This window comes from Fukomys damarensis, unplaced genomic scaffold, assembly GCF_012274545.1.
Source record: "Fukomys damarensis isolate Sample0158 unplaced genomic scaffold, DMR_v1.0_HiC HiC_scaffold_4, whole genome shotgun sequence".
Classification (NCBI taxonomy): domain Eukaryota; kingdom Metazoa; phylum Chordata; class Mammalia; order Rodentia; family Bathyergidae; genus Fukomys; species Fukomys damarensis.
In genome coordinates this window covers 68700786-68714222 of record NW_022900916.1, presented here as the reverse complement: position 1 = coordinate 68714222, position 13437 = coordinate 68700786, and the positions used below count along the sequence as shown (strand labels likewise).

Sequence of the window (13437 nt, the reverse complement as noted above, 5' to 3'; positions counted from 1 at the left end):
GAAGCACTGTTTACATGTCTATATATATATATATATAAACAAACATCTTCATCTGGTGACTTTAGGAAAGTCATGTGTAGAGGTTTATGTATGGGTGACTCAGAGACCAAGCCATACGTCTCTGATTTGGAATTCTAAAGGACAGCTTCATGCGTATGTGAGACAGGGTTCATAAGTGTATGTCATGTGCACCTGCATAACACAGGAAATGGCACATTGCATGGCAGCTAGGACAGAGCTGTGCACAAGATCTGCACGTCCCTGCCTGCGCACAATCCGTGTCCCAGTGGCGCGTGCAGACAGGGACACGGGCATGCACCAGGATGAGGAGGGACCAGAGCTGTGGCTGGGAAACAGGGTGCCACCCGAGGACGTGGGGCAGCGGGGACAAGGCCCACATCCTGGGCAGCACAAGAACTGACAGGGGGACTGAGGCCTGAATGACAAGCAGGAGTTAACAGGAGGGGCACGGCAGGAAACAGCTCCGGGCTCAGGACAGCCCCCGTGAAGCCCGAAGGAGAAGGGAGAGCAAAGGTCGAGGCCCTCGGCTCAGAGTGGCTGCGTGGCAGCTGTGGCGCTGAGGAATGGGAAGCAGACAAATGAGGCTGGGGAGACAGCTTCAGACCTGTGCACACAGGGCGTGTAAGACTTGAAAACATCAGGAGCTCTAAGACAACAAGTTGTGCTATCATAACGGAAAATATCAATAAAACAGGGAAAGCTAGGCAAGCAGTTCCTTGAGTTCATGCAGAAAATTATCCTGAAAGAGTGGCCCTGAAAACTCTGAAAGAAAAGACAGACAAATAAGACTCACACTCCAACAGGGAACAAAACTCATCCTATGAAGTTTCAGGAGATAAAAGTATAGCACACGCATGTGAAAGGCAGGTGGTTAAGGGAGTAGCACAGATCCCCAAATAAGCTCAAATGCAAAGATGTCTACTGCTCTAACAAAACTGCCATTTTAAAGTAGTGAAGGAAAGGTACAAGTGAATATTAATGTTATTGAAACACCTAATAGGCTATCTTGAAAAAAATAATTTAAAAATTTGTACAACACTTCGCATATTTCAAAATTCCAGGTGGAATCAAATTTTAAGTGTAAAAATATGAAACAGTAAAAATAGAAAGTTGGTTTATACTGTGCGAGAAGGGAAGACACTTAGCAGCCACATCTATAACATGGATGCAATAAAGGAAATAGTAAACTCTATTTTTGAAAAATCAGTTCTACTTTATAAGGACAGAGGATGAGAAAGGAGAAGGGAGAAGAAAAGGATACCAAAAACCATAATCGACAGCAGAAGACATACAAAATGTTAGGCAAAGGACAATGCTCCTACTGTCAGAAGAGATTTTTGAATCACTTTTTAAAAGCCACTACCAACCAACAGAAAAAGAAAATAGTTAAGATATATGACAAAGTAATTCAGTGGAAAAAAAATACAAACAACTTAGATATACATGAAAGGCATTCAACTTGGACGTTAATTACAAAACTCCAAAATGAAACAAGTGTTTCTCAGGAATCTGACAGGAGTCTAACTGGGCCAGTGGGTAGTGCTGGCTTAGCTGTACAAAAGCAGGCACTTCCAGTTTTGGTGGGAGAGCAAAATGATGTGACCTCTTTTGCAAGAGAACTTGGAAAATCTGTCAAAATCACAACTGATAAATGTCTCTGTAAAACAAATTGTAGAAACTTTTTCAAGTGCAAAATCACATACATGTGCAAAACTGTTAGTGGCTCTGTGTTGTTCCTTTAACCAGTCTGTTCATTTACACACCGATGCTACATTTGTATTTCCTGAAGCTTCGTGGGATTAGCTGGGGGTTTTTTTCTTATAAATTGCTCAGTAAGAGGCTGGTTAGATAAAGCAGTCTATCTAACGAATGACCATGAAGAAAAACTGATTGGTGTGCATATGCTCATATGAGAACATTATTTAGATACACAAAACAAAAAAACTACTAAGACATGCAATGAGTATAGCATGCTCTTGTTTATGTAGAAACAAAAACAGCTACATGTGTGCCATGTATATGAGTATAGTATTTCTGCAGGGGGCACACAAACTAAAAGAAACAAACTAAAATCAGCTGTCGCTATTGGAGAGGGGCCTGAGGGATTGAAGGTTGAGATATAGGATGGGGAAACCAACTTTTCCTTTGTACTGCTTGCATTTGTAAATCTGCATATATGTATGGGTTTGGGGTTTGGCTTGGTTTGATTTGGTTTTTGTTTATGGCTTTTGTTTGGTTTGGTTTTGTGATCTTAGGAACTGAACCCAGGAAGCTCTACCACTGAGGCATATCCCCAGTCCTTTCTATGTTTTAAAGTTTTGGGACAGGGTCAGAGTAAGTTACCCAGGCTGGCCTCAAACTTGCCATCCTCCTGTCTCAGCCTCTGGAATAGCTGGGATTACAGGTATGAGCGTCCACCCTTTGTTTGCATTTCTTATCATGTTCAAATATTACTTTTTTAAAGTTAATTACTAATAAAGTCCCATATAAGAATACATTTCAGAGAAAAGATATGCAAAATCACTCCGATGGATCTGAAGGCTCCTAGCATAAGAGGTCTTGGCTGAAGGCTGTAACCTTTCCAGAGAAAGAACGTGTGGATGAGAACCAGCACTGGGCAGTGAAAGGGGAGAGAAGAGCAATGCCCATGTGGGGAACACAGTCCTGGCCAACATACTTCAAGCTCTCCATTCGCTTTGTGATGCCTCTCCCATTAAGGGATGGACGCCTCAGGCAAGCTCAGCTTAATGCCAGGGAACGATTTAAATGCAGAATTAAATGCCCCTGCTCTAATTCCAAAATCACCAACCAAGCTTCCAGTTATAATTTGTTCTCCTTTATAGGCCTGTGGGTGTGGAAAGAAACTGCTTTGCTGCTCTGAGTGTTCTGTTTCATGTAAGAGTTATATTGCAATACAATGACAACCTGGGTTTACGGTTTTAGAAAAACTAAAAGAAAATACTCACAATTTTAGTCTTTATCTTAAGAGACATGGGAAACTCGAGGGCATTTATAAGCAGTGACATGATAGGATCAGAATTTTTGAAAGACCACTCTGGCTACCGACAATGAGTAAAGAGGACAAGGCCAAAAGCAAGGACGCCAAGTACAGAGCTGCTGCAGCTTTCTGGACAAAGACATGGTGGCATCATTACATTATTTCCAGGTGAGAACTTATTTGATCTTCATTCCATCCCCTGACTACAATCTTGTTCAGAAGAGACCAGGGCACTCTTTCTAACCGTATCTCAAATACTCAGCACAGTGCCTGACAGAGGGAGATCTCCAATGTCTGAAGAAAGAAAGAGACATCGGGAAGTAGAGAGTTTTAAAAGTAAACAAATACAAGAACTGTTTAGGAAACTGAAGTGCAGTGTTTCAGAGGTGAATGGCTATCGGGGATACAGAGCCTGAGGAGTGCAGGTTTCTGGTCCGTGCTGCTGAGTGGACCATAGGGCCACTGCGATAAGGACACCGGAAACAGCTCTGGGAATTTAATTTGTAAATATGCAGCGTGGTACAGCACCCCATACCCAAGAGGGGAGTTTGAGAGATAGCTGGAGGTACATAGGTCCGAAACGCACCACTGGACATTGACAGAAACACAGATTGAGAAGTTATTAGCATGAAGAAGACAACCAAAGCCATGAACAAGGAAAGACTCTCAGGGATAATCTAGGAAAAGATACAGCTGTAGAATATACACACAAGATACATCAATTTGTAAGGGAAGAACAAAGCAAAAGGAACCCCACAAGAAAAACGGGAAACAAGAAAGGTGCAGTGACCTCAAGGCAGAGGAGAAGGATGCTCTGGAAAGCAAGGGGAAATGGAGCCACATTCTGTTAGGAAGTCAGATATGATTCGGACACAAGAACACATCCCTTGAAGGCCTTTGCGACGGTGATGGGCTGAGTTTGGGAGAGAGTGGAGGGAGACTAGATTGGGAGGGGAGGAAACTGACACAGTGAATCTGGATTCATCTCATCATCGGTCTTCAAAGGGAGAGTGGAAAGGGCCGTGCCTGAAAAGGGGTAGAAGGAGGGTGGAACAGAGCAGGAGGAAAACTTCTGCAGCACAGGGCAGACACGGTGGTCCTCCAACGCCAACCTCAGGTATCAAGTGAACCGAAGACAGAGCTGAAACTGAGTTAAAAGGGGGAGATCTGAACAGAGGTGGAGGGACGAGGGGCAGCTCAAATGCCCTCCTGCCTTCCAAGGTCCTAAAGGTCGAGGTTACGTAGAGGCTTCCAGCTCAGTCTAATGCAGTGTGAGTGGGTGCAATCCTACGAGCATCAAGACTTATGTTACAGAGAAAATAACGGCCTCAGTTGGGTTCCTGCCACCTAGGACTGGGGACTGCCGTGTGCAGTCCACGTGGTGTGAGAGGGTAACAGAGAGGAGGCGGACTCTCTCCAACATCTGTTCCAGTCCAGTTTCATGAGACTTAACTCATTCCCAAAAGACCTAACACAGTCTCTCCATCCGTGAAAATTAAGCCCCCAGGATCAAGTCTCCCCCAACTCCAATCAGAACCCACCTGCAAAGGGTCCCACCACCTCCTGATGCCGGTACACTGGGACCAGGCATCTGGCACACGAACCTTTGAGACTCATCTGTACCTAAACCATGGCGAACCTCAAATCCTACTTTCCAGTTGCACCAGATTCCTGCACTATGTCACCTCTCTATCTGTGCTAACCTTGTCCAGCCTAGGTTCAGTTGAAATAATGATGGGCTCCCACAGGTCACCCCCTAAAAAGCATACACAACCTGAGATTTCTTCACAATCATCAAAGGTGCTTTGCATTCAAACAGCTGCATAAGATGTGTGTGTGTGTGTGTGTGTGTGTGTGTGTGTGTGTGTGTGTGTGTGAGCTATGGGCAGTGTGGGGGTGTGAGAGGCAGAGAAGAAGACTGAAGAGTTACCCTAGGCATCTTCACCAGTTCAGGTGCTGTAACAAAATCCCTTAGACTAGCTAATTCATGAGCAGAAATGCATGTCTCACAGTTGAAGAGGCAGCAAATAAGGCAAAGCAGATCTGGTGTCTGGTGAGGCCCCAATTCTCACAGATGGCAGCTACTGTGTGTCATCAAGGGGCAGAAAGAACAAATGAGCTTTCTCGGGCCTCTTTCAATAAGAGCACTAACCCCGTGCCTGTTGGCTCTGCTCTCCCAGACTCCCCAGCTCCCGTACCACCGTCCTGATGATTAAGTTCAGCATACACACGTAGGGACACACAGATTCAGATGAGAGCCCCAGGGTTACAGGAGGAAGACACGGGAAGCAAAATCCGCCATAACGTTCTTTGAGTTTGGAGTGGCAGCAGCATGATTTTGAAGTAAAACTGCAAGAAACTAAGGAGTGTGCTGGTTTGTTGATCTGTTAATTTGAGAGGGGTAGTTGGTTTTTTCCATTTTTTAAAAAACTGCACCCCACCAGGGAATTCTGAGGCCATCATGTCACGCCTCTTCACCCTGCACTCCCCAACCTGCACACACATTACCGGGCCAGGAAGCAGCCTGAATCACAGTGAGAAGGAGTCACACACTCAGGCCCGGCTCCTTTCGCTTCTCAGCAAGGGACTGGGGTTAGAGGGGGCAGAAAGAGCCACTGTTAAAAGCTTACACCTTAGGAGATCCTATCTTTAAATTGCACTATATTTCAAAAGTTGAAAACCAAAATTCCGGTATCTTTTGGTTTAGATTATATTTTTCATTTACGTGGAAAACTGATCAGAAGATAGACACAGTGGATCCTTAAGTAGCAGATGGCTTCAAAGCTGGTGTACTAATAGTAAATACTTTGCTTAGAGAAGATGTCCCACCAGATTCTGGCTAAGACGGCCTGGCCAGAATGACTAAAATGTAGTGAAGGAGGCAAATCTTTACTTGGCAGAAAAAAATTATGATTCAAGACGTTAAATTGGAAAGAGCACATTGGAATTTATCACAGATATGCATTTTCACAGACGTATGATACACATACAAATGTTTCTCTAGTTTATGTACGTAGACTTGTGTGCGTAGGTAATTCTGGAGAAATGCAGATTGCAGGACAGGATGAAGAGCTGCTAAACAATGGAATCGGCCCCTGTTGGCAATAAAAAAGGGACTCTAAGTAGTGCACGACCAATAGATTTTTATTCTATACTCAGAGATGCAATATCGCCCACACAAACTGCAAGAGAAGTGAGTGGGCAGGGAGACTTCAGAAGGAGACAGAAAGAGACAAGGGCCCGGGCCACCTCCTTCTCTTCCATGATATCTAATCTGTGAACCAACCCCAACTGGGGATGCCTGGGGCTGAGCAGACCAGCCCTGCGCTTCACTGGATCAAACGGCACAGCCTCTCAGAGCTGGTCACAACCACCCCATCCGTGCAGGGGAGGGGGAGCCCGACATGAACAGATGTCCAGTTGGGCAGGGTGGGGCATGAGGCGGGAGGATCACAAGTTCAAGCCCAGCCTAGCCAACTCAGACACTTAGCAAGATCCTCTCCCAAAAATAAGAAATGAAAACAGAGTGGGGGGACAAAGCTCAGGGTGAAGGCCCTGGGTCCGGTTCCTAGTACCACAGATGCTCGCAAAATGCCTTCCAGGTCCCAGGGGAGAAGCCCTCCGTGAAAACACAGGTACGTCTCAGAAGGAGGTTCTTCCTGGAAAAGCCATCAACAGCACACAGAGAGTGGTTGATTGATTTCTGGATTTTGTTCACTGGCTCAGTTACCAATCTTAGGCCACTTAGGATGCTGGAGCAAAGGAGAAATCTGGCCCAGGTATTTCCTGGGAGCTAGCAGACTGCACAGAAAGGACGGTGAGTCCCTTCATTGTGCTGTGTTCCCTGCCCTCTCTCCAGCACTGATCCACCAGAACTGCACCGCAGACACAAGGGTACCATCCCTCAAGGTGGTCAACCCAGGAGGACTTCCCTTTATAGGCAACTTGAGAGTATGAATTCCCTAAAGAAGAGGAACACTTGAAATTAAAAAAAAAAAAATAGTAAATGCAACAAAAGAGTTTTGTTTTGAAAAGGTAAAGCATTGATTTGAGATCAGTAGCTCCTGCACCCTTTAGTTACTTTGTCTCAGAGAGAGGCCGGTGTGCTGCCCTAAATGTGTCTTCCTTCTACCCATATCTCTCAAATCAGAGGCTACCAGTGACTGTTCTGTCTAAGAACAGGAAAGAGAGGAGACCTGAGCTAACGCTGACACTCATGAGGGTCTTTGGAGAAAGTTGTTTCTGGTCCCTGCAAGGCCTCTAAGGAGTTGCAGCCTTGGGCAGCTCCTCTCCGCCCTGGGTTCTGCAAAGAGAAAGGTGTGGCAGCTCATTTCTGATGGGGCTTCTCCGTCTGAGGTCCTGAATCAAAGTGACCTTCTGAACCCTGACCCTGCAGCTGTGGGCTCACCATTCCAATGCAGGACCACCAGCCTGGTTAGCAGCTCCCACCTATAAAGATGCCACACACAGTTTGAGGGAGTACCTAGCAATACTGGAAAGGTGCCCACAATGCAACCACAGCTTGAAAACAAAGGTCTTCAGACTCACATGCTGTGCCCCTGAGTACTGGGCACAGCCAGCTGAACTATGAACGGCAGGGCTGCCTGCTGACACTCTGTGGAACCTCAGAGCCAGGAGCAACGTCTGACTTTCAAACCCAAGCCCTCGTTTACATGTAACGAGCTGAGAGACCCAAGCAGCCACAGGGTGCTCCAAGACAAGGCACCCAGTTAGTGGTGATTTAGGAACATCCTCCCAAGTTTCCGGACCCCAGCTTTCCACCAGGTGCTCGTTTATTTATTTTTGGAAACATATAAAGAACTTAGTATCTGTGTACTACTTTTCTTCAGAAGGTTTTATAACTTCAGGCATATTCACTCATTCGTCTCCCAGATCAATATGTATGACTTCCCAGTACCTCTGGACACTCTGGAGAGCAAGACAAGTGGTGAGAAGGCACCCTGATTCTGTGGCATCGTTGCCTTTTGAAATGGAGATCGACTGGTGATCAAATGTGGAGCTAAAATTATCAGGCCACGGCGGGGCTCAGGTCTCTGCCATTTGGACTGGAGGGAGGGACGTGTGTCTTAAAATAGCTTGGCCAAGTGGATTAGGAAAGTGATCAATCAACTATTAATAAGCCAAGGTTCAGGTCACACACACACTCACACATCCAGCAAAGAAAAAGTTTTCTTTGCTTCGGTATCTTTCCCCCAAAATCTTCTCATTGGTTTGCAGGTATCAAGAAAGACTACATACTGACATTTGCTCCCAGAGGCAGCAAATTCAACGCCTCACACTACTTTATATTTTCTGAACTTGTGAGAAGCTTCTAGAGAGATGGGAGAGTCAAATTAGCTGGAAGGATAATGCCACTGAATGGTATTTAATAATGGCCTGATAAGGTCTCTTTCCCTAACAGGAAGATAAGCAATGAGTTAAAGCCAGGGCACTTGCTTAGTATCCAAGGCAAAAGGGTTGGGGGAGAAATTCAATTTCCCTTCCCCAGCTAAACAAAAACGCTAGGTTTTATGCTCCTTCGACCTAGATATACTCAAAGAGATCATACAGAACGTTCCTAGGGAAAAAGAGACCTCAGCTGAGCTGTTCGGCCAAGTCTTCAGCTTAGACAATGTCTTCACAAGGGAATATTGAAACAGACACAAAAAGAGGTTTATGGGATAGAAACAGTGATCGGCCTTAAATAGGCCTAGCCTTGAAAGGCAGGAGAAAGCTGTGGTCACTGTTTCAACCTGCCATTACTTGCTTGTAATAACATAGCACCCACTCTTCACAGCATCGCTCTGAATTTCCATAAGGAAATATCACTTTTCAGAGAAGAAAAACCAAACACATTTTCCTGTACAGTCAGTGGTGGGTGATGGAAGGCGGACAGGAGAAAGTAAGGTCGGGAGGGTCATGGAGCTTTGCACTGTTTCACCCCATGCAGCAACATTCTCCATTTTGTAGATCAGAGGTATGGAGTGACAGGACTTCAAATGCTTGTGCTGAGCCTGTAAATACCTCCACCATGAAGACAGCTTTCAACTCCAGCTTACAAATTGTGCTAAATAATGAATGATGTAAATTAGACTGCTTTCTTTATTAACAAGTCCAGTGTGGCTTATGTAACCACACTCAAAATGTAAATGCAGGAAAAGCACAGTCCAAAGTTCCACAATCCCCTGTGGAGAAGCTGAGAAGTAGATATCAGAGGAATAAAGACTGATGCCTTTCCCTGAAGCCGAGTGAATGCCAGGATTTTTTAAAGCACGATTAATTGCGATGGCAAAGCTTAGGAAGGTGAGAGACCCAAAATCAATGGCACATTACAGCTGCTTACCCAGGCAAACCATAAACTGCACAGAGATGCTCTGACAAGAGAAGCTGCAAATTGTTTGCTAAAAAAAATATTACACTTGTTTACAAATACTGCCCCAAATAAGGGAATACCCCTTATGAAATTCAGAAATAGATCCCTGCTGGCTTCCACAGAACGTATACAATATAAAAATCCATGCCCTGCTTATAGCAAGGGGAATATAGTTAACACTACTGACATGTACACCGAAAAAGTTAGGGCAGCACATCTATATTGTTTTAACCACAGTAACAAAAACTCCCGAACTTATTTTAACCACGCCTTTTACCACCTAGATGAGACAGAATTTGCCCTTTGCGTTGCACTTTGGCACTTGATACAACTGAGACCTAAACGGCCAGTTATCTAAGCCCAACAGCAAGATCACTCTCAGATTCCACTTCTATGGCCACTGACATAGGTTTTCAACTTAATTTAGTGCTGCTGTGGTTTAACCAATTCCACATAACCAGAGTGACCACTTACTAGGGTACTGAGCAGGCACAGCAGCTGTCCAAGGATCTAAAACAATACTTTGATGGGCAGATTTTTAATAAAACAAGTTGTAACAGTGACTGACAGCAGTATGTCAGCTTAACTTGAAATATGCATAAAACATAAAAATGTCCAACTTTTAAATTAATCTTTGCATATAGTTTTAAAGTGTTGTGCCACTGGCTTTCTTTGAATCCTAGGGTGTGCAGGTTTTATATTAAGATATTAGATTAGACACTAGAAGATACATTGTGCTTAATTTGTTGCTTTTGCAAGTTGTAATGACAGATTTCTTACATTATTCCTGTTTCCAAAGAAGAAAAACAAGCAACTTTGGCTATACATCAGTAAAATAAAACATTACTCTTTAGGGTTGCCCCTGGATCAAAGAACCAACTTTAAAAAAGGTGTAATTTGGTTCCATTGTAGCTGATATCCACTAGCCGAGAATCTCAAAGCTGTTAAAGCAAATACTACTATGTAAGAAAAAAGAGCACACACCCTGTCTTACAAGGATGAGTGAAACAAGCTTGTCTACGTGGTGTCATTGTACGATCACAAAGGCAGAATTCAAAATAATTTTATGACGTGCTCTCCAAGCAAGTATTATGAACACCAGGTGCCTGGGCTTGAGGGCAGCTGAGAAACAGGTAGACAGAGGCACCTTTCCCAGATTTCACATCCCCTGGCCTGACAAATATCACTAGCTAATGCCCCAGAGCTCTCCCAGCTCCAACCAAATTTGGATTTCCAATCAGAAATAGAAAAAAAGATAAGTAGCCACTGGGAACGCCGTGGCAGAATGGATGACTGACAAATGCTTTGGTAAATATTTTAGAAATCCGTTTAAAAAATACTGATGATAGGAATTTGCCATCAGATACTAAAGAAACAATTGTGAGAACAGATATAAGAAAGCTCAGTTCAAATCTGTTGATTTACTATACACATCAAATAGCTAAGACTTTGGCGATTTAAACAATGTTTTTTAATTTGAAGAGTTTTATTTCTTCCTTGGCTGACGGCCTTAAAATATTAAGTGAAAATCATCAGCCATATCTCACTTCTTTCTCATCGTATATCTATCATCTAGTACAGACCTTAAAAACATTCAAGAAGGGAAAATCCCCCTATTTAACTATACAAATACCCTCCCCACAGACTCCAAACAGTTCGAAAGGCCTGGAATCCTATGGCCTCCTCCATTTGACTGCCGACTGACACCATCTCATGAAAAAAACACAGATTCTGACAAAAAGGCCACTGGCTCCTTGAACCAGCCTGCTGAGCTCTGACCTGCCCGGCCCAAGGCCAGCACAGCTGGGGCTCTACCCAGCCTTCCTCTCCCACCCACCCTGCTCTCCTGGCCAAAACACTGGGACGCTGGCATCCTGCACAGAGCCCCACAGGCGGCTGCTCTGCGAATCTCAGCTACGCCAGGCCAGCCTGCTCCCCTCAGCTTTGTTGTCATTGCTTTCTCTCAAGCCTCACGACAGAACAGGCAGCGGAGACCAGGAAGGTCCCTTACTTACATTAAAAAACAGGTTATCTCCATCAACTACGCTGGCAGAAAAACCGTTGTGCATTCTGTCGGGGGAGTAAAAGCATGCGCACTTGGCAACCGGAAGGCCACAGCCCAAGCCCTACTTTCACGGCTTCCTATCTCAGCATCAAACCCTGCAAACAAAATCAGGGGAAACTTTGCCTTGCAATTCTCTCCACAGGTGAATACAACCACACATTCATGAAATGCATGAAGCGACAAAGTCCTTAAGACAGAAAAATGCAGTGCCTTCTGCAGAAGTGACCTAGGAATGCTAGGAAAAAGACCCCGAGTTCCTGCTTGGTAATGTATTTGTCACCAGGCCTTCAGAACAGAGCACAGATACACAGCCCTGCTTCTCCATCAAGCTAGGACAAGCGCTATCACCTCCGGGGGCACAGAGGTCCAGGGCTGGAGCCAGCATTCACCAGAGCCCATATACTGCTTCAGGGCCCACCCAGTCCTGAGGTGGTATTCAACAGACAGCTAAGATTCATCATCCAAATGGGCTCAAAATCCTATCTCTGGGAAGTCAAGTCCAAATTTAATCAGACCAGGCTTTGAGGCTGCCAAAGATCACATTTTCTCTTTTGAGTGAGTGCATTTCAACACTCAGAACTTCTCCTTTTACTGAGAGATCATTTTCAGGGCTCCCTTCTAAGCAAAATCTGATAGATGAAATGAGAAGGGAAACTGGTTAACTCCGAGCCTCAGAGAAGACTGCCAAGGGAGACTTCCCTTCAACAGATTTCTGAAAGTTAATTATTTTAATCTCCTTTCTAGTAAATGTTACTGGAACTTCTGTTAACATACATACAGCATTTTATAAAATGAAAATGTCCAAAACCAAGTAATTGCATGTGAAAAACCTAAAGTACACTCAGCAGATCTTCAAAATATAAAATGCCTCCTACAAGGAAAATACATACACACGCATGTCTATTACTGGCATACACATACATGTAAAACTGCCCAGCTTCTCCCTACACTAGCAGCCTCAGCCCCTGAAACAGGTTACTGACAGACTCCCCATGCCTGCGTCTCTGCTCTGACCTCTCCACGCGCTTGGGACGGCATTCACACCCAGGATGAACGCCTGGTCCCTCTGCACCCTAGGGTCCAGACGAGAAAGGAGGAAGAGAACAGGAACTCACATTTCCGTGATGTTCTCAGGGTCTGCACTGTTAGGCTCCAACCTCGGAAATGCCACGATGCCAGGAGAAGGGTCGCTGCACCAAATCCGAGAGGCACTGCATTTGCAGGACTGAGGACAGGCGAGAGTGGACCTCCAGAAGCCCACCACCAGCCAGCAGAAGCCCCAAAGCCGCGCCATGGCGGGTCCATGACACCTAGTCCAGCTCGACATCCCTAGTCGCCAGTGCCAGCTAGGGTGCGTGTCCCCGCGCCTCACCCGCCGGCTTCCCCTGCCGGGGAGGCCTCCCTGCACTTTCTGCCCTCTGGACGCTTCTGTCCGTCACTGCGCGCGCAGAGTCCAGGCTGTCCAAGGCTGGTGTCCCGGGCTGAGTGTATCTGGGCGGACGGCAAGATTCACAGTGGCTGGGGCATCGCGGGGTGCTTCGCAGGGGGCGCTAAAGCCGCTCGGAGCTCCGCCGTGGCCGCAGACGCATGGTTAGCACGCTGGGCACCAGCCCCTGGTGCTGGGGACGCTCTAGGGCGCAGACTCCTGGCTAGACGCGCAGGGGATCCGGCACGCACCTCGGGGCTGAGGACAAACAGACACGCATAAGACCAAGTGCAGGACCCCATGTACCACACACCGGAACACACTCCCTCCGAGCTCACCCCCCGCCCCCGGCCACCACCTGACCCCAGCGGGAGACTGGATGGACGAGCGCCCGGCTGTGGGCCGGGAACCAACTGGCCCCACAGATAGCACTGATGCCGCTGGGGCCCCCCCGTGTGCCCTCCGTCCCTTCAAGCCCGAGGCCGAGGGAGGTAAGGCAGGGACAGGGCCCCCAGGAAAGGTGCCATGGCACAGGCCAGGCAAAGGGCTCTTTA

At 46.1% G+C, this 13437-nt stretch overlaps 1 protein-coding gene and 1 long non-coding RNA gene across 11 annotated transcripts in view; one reads left to right on the top strand and one right to left on the bottom strand.

Moving 5' to 3' along the window:
* Window positions 1-13437, bottom strand: part of Ntrk2 (neurotrophic receptor tyrosine kinase 2) — a 385092-nt gene that overhangs the window by 370310 nt on the left and 1345 nt on the right. For 2 of the 10 annotated variants that reach the window (XM_010605519.3, XM_010605520.3), the window contains exon 3: window positions 12573-13141. In XM_010605519.3, coding sequence (XP_010603821.1) covers window positions 12573-12784 — 212 coding nt within the window. In that variant the 5' untranslated portion in view covers window positions 12785-13141. Of the gene's footprint in view, window positions 1-11407; window positions 11490-12572; window positions 13212-13437 lie in introns of those variants that run through there. The other 8 variants (XM_033758770.1, XM_010605522.2, XM_010605526.2 and 5 more) reach the window with 6 other exon arrangements.
* The window catches only part of LOC117284176, a 19551-nt gene continuing 19436 nt past the window's right edge, over window positions 13323-13437 (top strand). The window contains exon 1 of the long non-coding RNA XR_004515277.1: window positions 13323-13374. This is a non-coding gene — a long non-coding RNA (uncharacterized LOC117284176). The remainder of the gene's footprint in view (window positions 13375-13437) is intronic.